At 38.0% G+C, this 15,212-nt stretch overlaps 1 protein-coding gene across 2 annotated transcripts in view; it reads right to left on the bottom strand.

The window, feature by feature from the left end:
- The window catches only part of LOC129359038 (cGMP-inhibited 3',5'-cyclic phosphodiesterase 3A-like), a 56,944-nt gene that overhangs the window by 4,566 nt on the left and 37,166 nt on the right, over nucleotides 1-15,212 (bottom strand). For both annotated transcript variants that reach the window (XM_055028400.1, XM_055028401.1), the window contains 12 exons: nucleotides 10,613-10,758; nucleotides 10,421-10,539; nucleotides 10,095-10,338; nucleotides 9,941-10,017; nucleotides 9,646-9,842; nucleotides 9,408-9,545; nucleotides 8,250-8,361; nucleotides 6,226-6,333; nucleotides 5,351-5,550; nucleotides 4,521-4,724; nucleotides 4,248-4,409; nucleotides 735-996 (listed from right to left, as the gene is read on the bottom strand). In XM_055028400.1, coding sequence (XP_054884375.1) covers nucleotides 735-996; nucleotides 4,248-4,409; nucleotides 4,521-4,724; nucleotides 5,351-5,550; nucleotides 6,226-6,333; nucleotides 8,250-8,361; nucleotides 9,408-9,545; nucleotides 9,646-9,842; nucleotides 9,941-10,017; nucleotides 10,095-10,338; nucleotides 10,421-10,539; nucleotides 10,613-10,758 — 1,969 coding nt within the window. The remainder of the gene's footprint in view (nucleotides 1-734; nucleotides 997-4,247; nucleotides 4,410-4,520; nucleotides 4,725-5,350; nucleotides 5,551-6,225; nucleotides 6,334-8,249; nucleotides 8,362-9,407; nucleotides 9,546-9,645; nucleotides 9,843-9,940; nucleotides 10,018-10,094; nucleotides 10,339-10,420; nucleotides 10,540-10,612; nucleotides 10,759-15,212) is intronic.

The raw sequence follows: 15,212 nt of genomic DNA, 5'->3' as shown, positions 1-15,212 counted from the left end.
AATGATTGTTACTATTACAAGGAAGTATTAGGGCTAGTATATAGAAAAAGGAAAAGAGTATATTTTTGCAAAAAAAATTTAGATTTGAAGATTCAATTCATATTTACATAGAGAAATTTGAATATTCTCTATCAAAAAGTCTTACATTTGCAGAAAAAAAAATCACACTTCCCCATTATCAAAAACAAAATTTTACACCATTAGAACTAGCATGTATCTGACACTGCGAAGTCAGACATTTGGAAAATGTACAGAATGCAGTTCTAGCCATATAAGTTATTGCCAGAAAAAAAAAAAAAAAAAAAAACGGCAATGATTGTTTACATACTTTTGATCATCACTTTTCCTGATTTCGTTTCGGGGCTTTTTCTTTCAAAGTACAGGATTTGGTATATAGCGGAGAAATTGTATTGTCTTGGTGCAAAGACACAAATGATATGTTTGGAGATTTATAGTTATTTATAAATCTCCAAACATATCAATATGATATAATGAAGTCATTTTACAATATTTCTTATGTTTGAAAGATGTTTTACAAGACCTTGTCATATAATGCATTGAATGTGCTTGAGGAGTCAATATTTTAAGCATTGACCATTGTTCCCCAAAAGATATCAAATTTAAGTATGAAAATCTTTATGGAACAATAACTGTTTGTGACATACTTTGTCAATTTTTCTTTTTCCATAAATATCACTGCTAAATGAGTTCTATTAATTTGGATGCAGACATACGGGACCCATCGGAACCGGTTGACGCCTCCTCATCCGCCGTGTCCTCCTCTTCTGTATCTTGTCCTTCTTTTTCCACATCTATCTCAACCGCCTCTTCAGACAGGTCCACCCAGCGCCCTGGCATGAGAGCAGCAGAGTCATAGGAGGAGCACAGTGGTCCCACTATGTGGGAGATGAATGACTGCTGTAGTTTGGCGAGTTGGGGGGCAGACCGGTCCATGAATGGGCTGATAGGAAGGCCTAAAGTTGCTTCTTCATCACCCTGGAAGGATGCAGAGAAAGAAACATAAAAGGGAGAGAAAATATAAAATATAGAAGGACTGGAATAATAAACATGTGCATATTATTTAATAATTGTACTTTGACTGAGCCAATATTTTATTTCACTTTGTTGGAGAAATTGTGATACAATCAATCAAATATTTGTTATTCTCATTGATCTTTATAATGTATCTTTATTTTATGCTTTCCTTTAAGTTAATCTCATTATAGAATTAAGAATGTTTCTTGTATTGTTGATTTGCTCTGATTCCTTTCTCAGAAGGCCTCACTGATGGAAAGCAGAGATAGTGTTTTCCTGAAGGGTTATCTTTTGGTGAAGAGCTCTGCTTCGTCGAGTTGCTGGAATGCTATAAAACTGTCACTGTGAAGAATCACAGTATATTCTGCTAGACTTTGTGTCAGGAACGAGATTATCTAGTCCAGAATAATTTGTGTATTAGTTAGTAAATGACAACTGGCGCTGTAGCTATGTGATGAATTGTTTTCCCCTCCCTTTGGAGCTGCAGCGTCCTTGTGATTAGGGATCCTGAAACAATAAAAAGTGAGGGGCGGACAAATGTGCTTCAGAGCGGTAGGAGATTGTGACTGAAGCACATCTCTGTCCGTTCTCCTCGCGAGTAGCAAGAATACCAACTCTGTTTGTCTTTTCTATCTTTATTAAGTATGTTCAACAGGTGTTAACCTTAACACACTTAATTAAACCTTTTGACAGTGATCATAAATATATTGCACAGCAAATATCCACAACTTCCAAACTGCAAGATGACTGCATTTCTTTTAGCCACTCTTCAAAAGGAGAGAGACAAGACAACATATTATCCAAGTAAATCAAGAAAAGGCAGAAAGAGAATAACTTATCACCAAAACTCTCCAAATGGTTCTCAAAGGATCAATAAGTGAAGGATCTCTCTCCCATCACGGATCCTACGGTGGAGGATCCATGATGCTGTGATCCTGTTTCTCTTCCGACGGTGAATACATGATGTCATGAACATTATAAAGTAACAGAACATTTTATTTAACTGTACTGTTACTTGGAAATGGGTTTGTTATTGTGTCTTTGAGCACAACAATGATTCAGAATATGTGACCCAATTACAACAGAACACTTGACAATTTACAGCATAAACATTCTCCCACGATCACCACAATCCCAAGCCCTGAATTGTACGGTAGAGTCTTTGCACACACACAATAAAAATGGCCTTTATCTCTGAATGCTCTAGCCTTGTGCAATTTTAGAAGATTCAGTGTTTTCTTACTGGCAAAAGGGATTGTAGAAAATTTAAACAGTGGGTAACAATAGGTGCAGGTAATTAGGTAAAAAATAATAATAATAAACCATTATTTCTTCTGTTGGCTTAAAAATAGATGTCATTTTTAATTTTTTTGTGCAACTTTGGCAGTGGTGCATGTAAGATTAAAACTGTATCAAATAAATAACGCGAAAAAACATTCAGCCAACTGTGGGTAAACTCTATCTCTGAAATATTATGAACTCGGCTGTCAAGCACTGAGAGTCCCAGATACACAGCCCCCGGATACAGTCGCTGGAAAATAGGTCAAGCAGACTACAAATAGAAAAAAAGATGAGTTCAAAGTATAACTAATCTTTAGGTACCAGCCTAAAAAATAAAACCGTCTCACTGTCGGAGATTTGGTGTAGCCGTGACGACTCTAATCTGCATATTTATTCCCACACGATCAAAACAATTGTAAGCATTAATACTCTGCTTGAAATTTATCTTCCCCCATTTAACAGATTTACTCATCAGCAGTGCGTGAGTCCATCAATTTATTCTGTTTCTCATGCTTGACATGATTCCCACTTCTGCATTTTCTCATTTTTCATTCAACCAACTGCATACATCAGTTGGAGGATTACCTAGAAGTTGCTCTGAAGGTTGAATTCTTGGAACTGCTGGTTTTGTAACTGAACCCAAGATAACAAAACGGAGAAGAAGAAGAAGAAGAAGAAGAAGAAGAAGAAACAAAGGATTATTTTGTTCTGTTCCATCAAATGCTATGACAGTGCAGGATTCTGTTTTGTTGTTTCGTCGGTCTGATGTTACCGCTTTCAAGCTGTACAAAAAGAGGACGGGGACGAGGATTCCTATTGCCATGGCAACCAAAAACCTGTATGGTGTCAGTGTGGAGTACTGGTGGATATTGTATACATGGCATCATGTAGGATCACAGCCTACATCGTTTTATTAGGTATTAGTGGTGTTCGACATGGCGAAGTGGCATTACGCAGGGTGTGAAACAAATGTGTGTTTACATCTCTGACAAGCTGTGTGAATGTCTCTGATCTGTCTCAGCCACTGAATGAGAGCTGTCAATGATGGCACATTTAGGTCATCCTCCCCCTTATAAAAAAAAAAAACACAAATGCACTCCATCTCTCCTTTGATGCCTCTCAAAAGATTTGAGCTCTGCTGAACTGCGGTTTTAAGTTTGTCATGTAAAATTCCACTTCACTGTTAGTCAAAGGAATCCTTTTAAAGCAAATGCCTTTTACATCTTGATAGTAAAAAGTATTTTATAAATGTGTCTTTTGTTTTGTTTTGAGTTTTTTAACATGTGCGAATAACAGAGTTATAAAACTAAACATCCCGGAAACATAGAAACAGCTGCAGCTGCTTCGCAACAAGACTATCACTCCAGCTAATCAGGTTTTATCTCTATGTCCAGGTAGTTCGATGAAGGATTTGTTGCCAAGCATCAGTCGACAATGACAAATTCATGAGCAGAAATGTTCTGAAAATCTGCTTTCATGTGTGATAGGTGCACACAAAAGATTCTTAGTGGAGTGTCCTTAAGCACAAAGCAACTGTAAATCCCAGTCACACGCAGAGATACATGTTTTCTGTGTCTCCCTGAACCATCAGCTCCCTCAGGAGCAAGAGAAATTACCTCTTGTGAGAGAAAGGGAATTTAAAACATCAACCTTGCTTTTCATTCCATCCTTTCCTCTATTAGAAATATCAGAAACAGTTCATGGCAACATGGAATCCATGAGAGAGTTCTAACACGAAAACCCACTGCCAACTAAAAGAACACACATTTGGCAAAACGTGCCTTGATCATCCCCAAGACTTTGCTCAATGTTGTAGAAAACACTGGATCGTAGCTTTAAAATATGCAACCCCTGCATTTTCTTCAAAAAATATATTTTTGTGATTTAATCTCTTTCTGCCGATTAGGCTGCAGATGTTTTCATAAACTCACTTGTTCGTAGAACTCATTGACAATCCCTTCTGTCCACTGCAGATGTAGCTCCTTATTCTTCAACGGTCCATTGACATCAGCTAGCTTGATGCACATCTGGCACACCAGTAATCGGTCATTCTCATTGGTCCAGTCAATGCCAGATACTCCTTCATCACCCACCTGAGAAGAAAGGTGGGCAAAAGAAAACATGTTTGTTATTGAGCAAGATAATCCAGAAAGAGTTAACCAATCAAGCAAGGTTAGGTAAAAAAAAAAAAAAAGGTTATTTACCTTTGCATTAAATTCAGCGAGGAAGTCAAAGTGCTTTTTGAGGTCAGTAGCCAGGATTGCTTCAATGACAAGAAAGCGGAACCGCTTGAACTCCACGTGTTCAAGATTCACCAGGAAGTTGAACTCTGGTCGAGACATGAAGAGGTTCCACGCTGCAGCCGCATGATGGTTTTCCAGCACTGACCTGTCGTTGTACAGAAGAGCCTACAGCAAAAGAAGGGAGGAAAACACACAGCTTGACACAGTGTTCAATAATTCACAGGGCTTCATTAGATTATTACAATAGCATAAGAATGAATTGGGTTTAGCTATTGAAACAATACAGATTCATTTGATTGGTGAAGTGACTTCACAGAATTGTTCTGCTAGAGTTTGTATCTACATTCTATTTGTTATAATGTAATTATGTAGGACTAAAAATACCAAAAATAATGGTAACTTTAGATGAAGAACAGATTGCATAAACTTTTTTTCATAAATAGACAGATGGCCTGATGGGTGGATGGATGATGAACGAACACATGAATGGATGAACAGAAGAATTGATGAATGGATAATAGAAACATGAGTGAAGAGATAAATGGACAAATTACAATGTTAAACTAAATATAGATTTTCCAGACTTTGTAATCTTAGAGATTTGTATAATCATGGCTTTTAGCATAGCTAATGTTTTCCAACTAATAAACATATTGCCGCTTGAGTTTTATTATATTCTTATTTACGTCCTTATTAGTGCAGTTAATCCAAGACTAATCTGCAACCTACAAAGAATAAACCTTTGCCAGTGTTGATCCTGCTCTCTCTGCCATGATAGTACATTCATGTACCTGTGGTGCACTTGTGGCAACCAGAAAGGCGTTTGTTCTTCCAGGGTGGTCGTAGTCATGCATGGCAGCAGCTACATAGAGGGCCATGAGCTCCAGGGCTGGAATTAGGCCAGACAGGGAGCTGTAGCCGTCTTCCAACATAGAGCTCATCTTGGAAACCAGGAAGCCCGGCGCTCTAGACGTAATGTTGTTCACCGAGTCTGGACAAAGCAAGAGACAGAAAATCAACAAAATCCTTTCTCTTCTTTGTTTTACCTGCGGCACTTAAATTAATCATCTGATGGGGAGCTGTAGCTGTCATCATCTTTAACAACTCTGATGGAATCAAGAAATACACTGACAATCATACTAAAACGAGAAAAAAAAAAAGAAAAATAGTACTAGCATAGTTTGCTTTTACACGCTAACCAATATATGGGTTTGCGAGGTTCAACATTTACATTTTGATTAAAGAATTTGTCACTACAGAGAGTTAGGAAACTATACTTATTTCTACTTTGTCTCCTTGCAATATCAATATTATTGATTATAATTTATGTGATTGTGATCAAGGATTCACAGAGGACCTCAAAAATATGTCACATATAATTAGAGTTGAGTATGCATTGTGTTGTCCAGATTCAACTGTTTACCAATGGACGTCCTGCTGGGACATTTTGATGTAGTCATCCATCTGATAGATATTCAATTTGACTGAGGATTTTCATATTTTACATCTATCTGCCTTTGCATCACAGTTTTAGGGTATTTATTTACAGCAAAAAAAGAAACCACTGCCTTAAGAGATCTCAGTTTGACCTGTCTAAATTGGATGTTTTAACTAAATGTAAAGACTAGGGATATCCATAGGAAATGACTATTTATAGACAGCGCACCAGTGTGAATCCCATTCTCAATGGGCAGGATAGGCAGGCCAGGCACAGGCTGCGTGGTGAGGTACCACACGGCGTGCAGCACATCAGTCGCATGGATTCGGTTGTGATCTGAAAGGAAAAAAACCGAAGCACTAATTCACACAGAGGTAGCAGTGAACAAATTCCTGCAGTAAAGCAGCCATTTACAATCACAAACTTCAAGGCAACACAATGATTTATGTGATTGCATAAAATTAATGAAGAGGTTACCAAATAAAAAGTAATCCAATAATTATTTAGTTGGACTGTTTATGAATAACAGTAGAAAGTATACTGTAAATAAAACATGTTCCTAAGGAAGGACTTTTGATTTTGCATTTACAACGCAATGACCTTATTCCAGTAAACTTCTATTTATGCCCCATATTTAATGGGATACATGTTGATGTCCCACTTTAAAATGAGTTCTCAGGCCCTCCAGATGTACTTACACAAAGCTTTGAGGAAGAAAACATATTCAGAACGAGTGTGATTATGCCGTAGCAAAAATAACTTCATGGATTTCCATCATAGGATAAAAAACCTTGACTATATTGAGTGAAGCCAAAGCTCATATACAATTTTAATACTGTACATGGGCGATTGCATTATTATTCACCCCGGTTGAGGCCCAACCGGGGTGAATAATAATGCACCCCTGTTCCATTAGTCTATTAATAGTAATAGACTCATTATTATGACTCTATAATGATTATAGACTCATAATATTGAGTCTAAAATCATTATTAATATAGTCTCATAATAGTAGTCTCATTATGAGCGCAGTGAGAGCAATAAGACACCGATTATTGGATTATTGTATAAAGACACCTGTGTCTGGACTTTTCCATTTACTGAATAATGTTATATTATTATTTTCATTCTAGCTATTAATACAGCATGAAAACAAAAGAACACTGTGAGGAAATCAGAGAAAAGGTTACAGAAAAGTATAAGTCAGGGGGTGGATACAAACAATCTCCAATGCACTGAACATTCCTCGGGTTTCAATTAAATCCTTCAACAAGAAATGGAAGGAATATTCACAAACTGAATGATCGTGCAAGAAGGAGACTACTGAAAGAGGCCACTATGACAGCTCTGACTACACTGACGAAGTTACAATCTTCAGCAGACAATAGCTGTAGCCCAGCTTTTCACAATTTAAAGCTTTATGGGAGAGTGGAAATTAGAAAAGCACTGCTGACAAAAACTCAGCAGGCTCAAATAGACTCCATGGTCAGGTAGAAGAAAGTTCTTCAGTTTTATGAGACCAGATGCAGCTGAGGACAAATTGTTTCCATCTGCAAGATGTTCTCCTCAGAGATTATTTATTTTCCAGCAAAAATCAGTTTGAAGAATCCAACTGAAGCTGCACAGAAATTGAGTTAAACTGAAGAGTCCAGATGTGCAAGCCTGATTTGAAACCTATCCACAGAGACACCATACTGGCATTGCAGCCAATGGTGCATCTACTAAACACTGAATCAGATTTTCCTTTGACGAGGTTTTAGCTTGTAAATGTTCTTTGTGAAAAAAAAAAAACATGAGTATTTTTCATGAAAAAAGGTACATTTGGTTCATTGATTTCCAAAAGCAGAAAGGGGCAAACCCTCTAGGCGGTTGAGTATTTTTCCATAGACACTGTATCTTGCACATTATTGCAGTCCTTTATGGTATTTTATCTTCTACCTAACTAAAGTCAGTGCATTGAACATCTAAATATCTAAACTCCAATTAAAAAGCTCTGCTAACCCCTGCTGTTGATTTTGTTTTAAATATTTTGATGGCTGTGTGAGTGTATATTAATGGCTAAACTTTCAATAAATTAAAAAGATCCGTGCTTAACTTCATGTCTGCAACCTACTTGCAGAGTTGCATTAAATACACAGACTGAATAGATCAGGTGAGGGAGCGTTATTACATGAGCAATGCATCCACCTTGTGGCTGCTGAAGGTATTGCTGCACTTCTTTTTTTAAAACCGTGTTTGGATAGTCTACTCACAAGGTATATCCCGGTAGCCATTCTCCAAGGCATGGAAGTAGTTCATAAACTCTTTAATGGGAATCTTGAAGGTCTCAAACAGGTTAGTGTCCTCAAAAAGCCGATAGGTGACCTGAGAAACAAGAACGTAATCACCATTGAAAGTCTGAATAAGTGTTTACAATACTCCCCTCAAATAATTTATCAAGCTATCTAACACAGAATGTCAACCTGTAAGTCTTTTAACACTATTCACTAAAGTATTAGGAAAGATATATTAAATTCATGTGCCTTGATTATCTAGTTTATTCAACAATTCATGGCCCTTCTGATGTTTTATTGATCTGCAATAGAGCTGGAAAGCAGCTTGAGTTCTCAGACAGGTCTGAATGAAAAAACAGAGATTATTCCACATAGAAATCATCTCTGTCAAATAGATATCTACAAATAAAAATGTAAAAATCAATGCAGGCACAAGTATTCAGCTCTCTTCTGTAACTGATACCACTACAATCCAGTACAACTAATTACCTTAATAATTGTCTACCTGTATTTAATTCAGTCTCATTATATAAACAGCTGTTCAGGGAAGACGTGTTAATGAACAAACAGCGGGAATTAAGTATATTGGTTCAAGAAGACTTTATTTAAGTGTAACAGATTTTTTTTTCCTTTCTTTTTCCAAAGCTGTTTTCTTAAAATGTTCAAGTGCAAACAGCTGCTGCTACCCTCGCTGGCAGCTCCCTAGACTGCAAATTTAGTTCAAAGTAAATTCAAATCATGCTATTTAATGTATTGGCAATTTAGAACATTTTAACTGTGGTGTAAGTAATGCTTCTCCTCAGCAGAGGCAAAGACAAAGTTGATGGGAAGATAGGTGAAGCTAAATACAGAGTTACATTGGAAGAAATCCATCTGAAAATCTGTGGCAAGACTTAAAAATGAATGTTTTTAAGTCACACATTAAAACTTTTTCATTTTCATTTCTAAAACCTTTTAAAAGTTTCTATCATTTTTCCTCTAGTTATCAATTGTGTTCCAACTTACATCAGTCCACACACACACCATTAGATTCCAATAGTCAGTGAATATTGCGGCTGAACAGAATGTGGACATTTCTATAACTTTGCAGCCTTTCATTTGGTTACATTTCTTCATCCTAAACATCGTTGTTTTTACCTGGCTGAGGATGCAGCCTGTTTTGCCATGAGTCTTCTCCACAAGGCTGAAAATGGGGAAGTTCCAGTTGTTGAGCTGACTCATCAGGGGTTCCAGACCCGGCATCACCGGACTCTCCGGGGCAGACACTGACTTGTCCTGACAGGTGAATGTGAAGCCAGACACAGCTCTTACTCTGTTTATCTTCAAGAAACCTACACCACCTTGTTATATCATAAAACGCAGTCAAATTGTTTACCTCTGGGGATGGTAGGAGTGGGTGAAGTACAATGCACTCCGGCGGACACTCCCTACAGCCTTCTCTTACTTCAGGCGGCTTCTTGCCTCCTTCTCCTTCGTCGTCGTTTTGTGCAAAGTCGCTGCTGTCACTGTGGTTGGTCTCATAAGTGCTGTCATAGGTGCTGTCGTAATCTGAGGAAGCTAAAATGCGCTCATCTAGAAAGGGGATTACACAGAATCAGAAATGTCCTGCTCTATGTCTTAGCTAGCATTTGTGGTTTGACTGTTTCCACGAGATGTTTCTTGGGCAGTACCTGGATGCGGTATTCTGTGTGGTTTACTGCCTGATTCTACTCCATTGATTAGTCGATTGGTGAACGGCCTGCCACAGCTAAATATGAAAACACAGAGATATATCTGCTTAGATTTTATATTTAGCTTAGGAGAGCATAACTGCCTGTGCTTTACCTGCCGCAGAGTGATGGAGGTCGCCAGTGAATGGTGGTGGAGCTTGGTGCACTCTGGCTGTGAGTTAAGGCTCTGTGATGGCTCTTGGGGGCAACAGACACAGGAACCTGCTCTGTCAGTGGCCTCACCAGCTCAGGAAGCTGAACTAAACACGTTTTTATCGTCGGACTGGAGATGGGCGTTCCCTGGACAGGAGGAGATGGACACGGAGAGCCAAGAGGTGATGCGTTGGAAGGAGAGAAACCTGGGGAAAAAAAAGATTTGTTTCGCAGGTTAAATGGAGTCATTGAAAAAAAGAGCTCAAAGGGCCAGAATTGTTCACAGACCTGGTCTTCCCAGTGATTTGCTGTAGAGGTGGTTGGAAGTGGCAGAGGCAGCAGAGGAGGCTGACATGGAGCGGCTCTTTGAGATAGTTATCATCAGTGGATTGTTCCAGGAATCACCGCTTTGATGAGACAATTCAATCAGATCCAGAAGTCAAAGTAATCCTGTCTTGTTCAAAGTGGTGAGGGGATTACCTGTCCACAGTGTGTTTGATGCTGGCTGAGCGATCTCGCCGTACGGGGCCCGGCTCGATGGTGGGCAGCCCTGTTGCTGATGTGGTTGTGGTCCAGGTGGATGAAATTCTTCTCAGCAATCCTGGGGGCAGACTCCTTCTGAGACGCTGCAGGGCAAATAAACAGGTGCAAGTTAACACTTTGTATTATATTCCTGCAACTGTTTCACAGGAGTACAAACTTTAGTGGTATTTTAAAGTCAAATCAAAAGCATACAGAGTTAATATTTTTTAGATAAAAACATTCACTCTGATGAGTTCCCCTGTCCCTCCACCTTGTTAGGGAATGTATGCGGTGAAGCACAGTGTTAGTACTTCACTTGGGACCTTAGCTGGAACCTGCTTTGGTCAGATAAAACTAACAGTGACAAAGACTCCTGCTGCACCTGGTGTCAAACAACAACTGTGCTAAGTATTGTGGAAGGTTTGTAATGCTGTTGATCTCTTTCAAAGAACCTTGTTATAATGCATAGCCTCATAAACTCTTTGAGACAGCAGTACATTTTTTATTAAATTCTGGTGACCCCTGGCAGAAAACTAAAAATGGATTTCAGGATTGTCAACAGGATAATAACTCAAAACATAAGGCAATATAAACACAAACAGAAACCAAACTTTGTTCCATGGCTATGCTAGCCCCAAGACTTAGTCCTAAAGAAATTGAAAGAGAAGAGAGAATTAGTGACTAGCCAGGACTCTATAACCTAGACAGATTGTGCAAAGAGGAATGTTCAACCACCCCTCGCTCTGTATACTCCCACCTTGTGAAATGTTTAGAAATGGTATAAACCAGGCCAAAGCCCTATCTAAATGTAATACAAACAAAGAGACAGACCACAATGTTCCTGTTTAAGGATACGTTTGTCTCTGGTACGCAAACAGTCCAAGCAGTGGCAGAAATATAAAGGAACCCCTGCAGTGCAAAGTGCTGTTATGAAAAGTTAACACAGGACTACGCAAGAAAGGAAACATGATTTTTCCCAGATGGAAAAATCATGTTTTAAAACATTGGAATCCTAGTTGACAAAACATTGGAATCCTAGTTTCTCCCTTGTGTCAGCAAAACCAAAAGAATCAAGCTCAGACTTAAATCATAAATAAATAAGCTAAACTGAATCTACAAAAACTTGTAAAAATAGAATAAATGAAGATTTTGGACTATCAGACTTGTCTCTGGTATTTTGAATGCACTGGGGCAGACTTGTAGACGGAAAAACACAATAACTTGCTTTTCCATCGCAGTAGATTTTGGTTATGGTGTTAAACCCTACAATGAACATTATATTCAGCCTTCACCAATGCAGTGCTGTCATTTTGTGGATTTTGTGATTTTCGTCAGACCAAAGATATGCACATTTGATGTAGGCAGCAGAAGAGGTTGCATTTCTACACATGTGAAGAAATTCAGATTTCTTCACATGTGTTAAGTCTTATTTGCAAAGCTCCAATGTAACACAAAAAGCTTACAGTTGCATGCTTCTCTCTGTCTTCATGCAGCAGGTTTTCTTATGCTTCTTATTTCTAAAAGTGGAACAGGAAGCAAGGCTTAAAGGAGGTGACCCTGAGCTATTCCTATGGTAACACAGCTTTGGGCCTGATTTCATGGAGGATGTCCCATGATGCATGCAGACTGTGTCAGTCTGTTTTATCAATTTCCCATCGCAAATATTATGGGTCTGGAGTTTTTCTTTTGTTTGTCTCTTTGAGCTGATTTGTCAAACATACAGGGGGGTGAACATGTCTTTCATGCTACATCTACTGCTGTTTTATCACCTTTTTATCATTTAAACTGAATTCTACCTCTCAAAATTTGCCCGCTAAAACTATTGTCGTGAATTGTTGTCACTACACTAGTAACCTGAAGCATGATTTAAGTCTCCACTACTCATCCACGAACTGGGTCTTTTTTCTTTTGCTAATTCTCTGCTGCAAAATAGGTCGATCTGAGTCAGACTGGACAGAGAGCCCCTCTGAACATCCATTTTGAAGTGTTGCCACATATTCTATATTGGATTTAGGTCTCAACTTTGAATGGGCCATTTTAACATATAATTATGTTTTTAATCAATCATTTCCTTTGGAAGCTTGGGTGTATGTTTTGGGTTGGTATCGTGCTGGAAGGTGAACATCAACAACAGTCTTAACTTTTTTGACAACTTCGAACAAGTTTTCCTCCAAAATTGCTTGATATTTGGCTCAATTTCTTCCAAAATTACCAGCGACCTTTTGGCTGCTTTTCTGATTATATAATATAACGCTTTGCAAGATTTAGTTTATGAAATATCTGAAGATTTAGATCTTTGTGAAAGCAAGTCAATCATGTTTTTTTTTTTCTTTACATTGCTTCTAAGATATAAACAGAAACTTTCCACATGAAGAGAAGACATATCCACACTATTGGGACTATTTTTAGTGATTTTCATGGGGTAATAAAGTCATCTGACAATTTTGATTGTGTCTTTTTCAATAAGGGTCGTTGTCATATGCAGTCCCATCTCCATCTTACATAAACAAACATCGCAGTTCATGTTGATCTCCCACAGAGGGAGGGACATAAAAACACATTTTCACTGAAGCTCTTTAAATGTGTACGTATGCAGTTTTAAATTGACACTTATTGTCACTATGACTACACAAAACAGACCAGGGTGTATTTTCTCATTTATTGTGATGGAATGCAAAAGAAAAAAATTCTTCATGTCCCCTGGCAAAGTAGTGATAGAATGTAAGAAAATTTTAAAAAACTCAAGTGGTGTGAATGGTTTTGAGAAGCCTCTGTACATTTATACATGAGAAAAGCTCCTCAAAATTACTCTCTAGCCTCATATTACTTTGGTTTCGTGATAAAGATGACCAGATTGTCAAATCCCCCTCTCTGATCATTGAAATTCAGTCCATGTACTAAACATTTCAGTGCACTAAAGCAGGTTTAAAGCAGCTACTCACTTTCCAGGTATCCTGTATTACATCACACGCTTTATTTAGTTTTCTTTCGGCCTTGAACACCTGCTTACAGTCTGAAGCACTGGCCTTGTCAAACATTATTAAGCCATCCAGAGGATTTTGGGTCATTAGAACCACATTAACCGTGCAATACAGTGAAGTTTGAGTGTAATTTATACAGGGATGGGGTACACCTGGATCAAACCCAAAGTGCCAAAGATTCTATCCTCAGGTTTTATGTCTAGATACCAGCACCTGAACACAGATGTTGTTTTGTAGTTGTTTTTTGGTTGAGGCATCGCATGTTTGAACAATTACTCTGTCTGGCTTTGAATACTGTGCAAATGGTTGCTTTTACTCTTATACTTCTGGAGAGTTATTATGTCTGGTAACTGGCAGTACCATATGATTTTTACAAATAGGAGAAGCTGATTAGAAACTCAAAATGTCAAATAATACCTGAATACAATGACCCCAAATCCCAAAAGAGTTGAAAAGGAGGTTTCACAGATCCAGGAAGAGACAGAGGAAGTTCAAATAATCTCTTCCACCAATCATAATGGGCAAAGTTCATCTCCCTGACAACAACATCTCTTTGCCTGGCTTGCCAGCAATTTAAGGAGGAGCAATGAAAGCAAATGAGGTGGATTGGCAGTGTTAAATTGAATTGAATTGAGTTGTTTAGTTACAGCTTCACAAATTTAGTCTCATCTCTAAGGTAAACATGCTAATCAAATCACATAAACTCAAGGCATGCCTGTGGTCTTGCAGATAACATCTCTCACTGTACGTATCTGATACAGTTTGTTATGATATAAACAAAGTCAACTATAGCTGCTGATTTATTACTTAGCAACTAGTAGAAAGTCAACAAACAGTAGAAAAGTCTAGAAAATAATAAATTAGCTGGAACAACAAATGATGATCTCAAAGTTCAAATAAGAAAACGGACAGGAGCAGGCGAGGGGATGACAGATGAATAAACAAATGGATGAAAACATGAAAACAAGCTTGATGACATGTGACTGTTAACTTGCTGCTCTCTCGAGTAACAAAATAAAACCAGCTTATTCAACAGATATGTGCAGTGAGGATTTATTTGAAGGTTTCTCACCATGGATACATTCACTCTTGTTTATTCTTCTTCTTATCCTTTTTTTTTTGTTACTACAACAGGATAATTCTCATCCGATTGCCAATCAGAGCTGCATGCATTTCTGATTTCCAACCAGCTACAAAAATCTTTTTTATAGATATATATTTTGGCAGCTCACCATAAAACATGAGACACATACTGCTGTAACAGGGCAAAAATTAAGATAGGAAAATCAGCTATTTTACTGAAAATAAAAAATTTGCAAATTTTGATGAGCCCTAAGCCCTGACTTTGGGCAACTACTTCTACCAAGCTTTTACAATAACTAGCAATCAGTGTATCACTGTGGAGCAATTTTGGCCTTATCTTCTCTGCAGAATTGCTTCATTTCAGTCTTATCTTTGATCATGCAGTGACTGCTTCAGTACCTGCCAAATAATATTAATTGGTTATAGGTTCTTTGACTTAGACTGCTGACAATAAACAAACAATGCTTTACACAAATCTCACATTGGTTCCAAAA

Source organism: Poeciliopsis prolifica, unplaced genomic scaffold, assembly GCF_027474105.1.
Source record: "Poeciliopsis prolifica strain line A6 unplaced genomic scaffold, Auburn_PproV2 SCAFFOLD004, whole genome shotgun sequence".
Taxonomy (NCBI): Eukaryota; Metazoa; Chordata; class Actinopteri; order Cyprinodontiformes; family Poeciliidae; genus Poeciliopsis; species Poeciliopsis prolifica.
The sequence above is the reverse complement of the archived record's forward strand: the minus strand, read 5'-3'. Positions and strand labels throughout refer to the sequence as shown.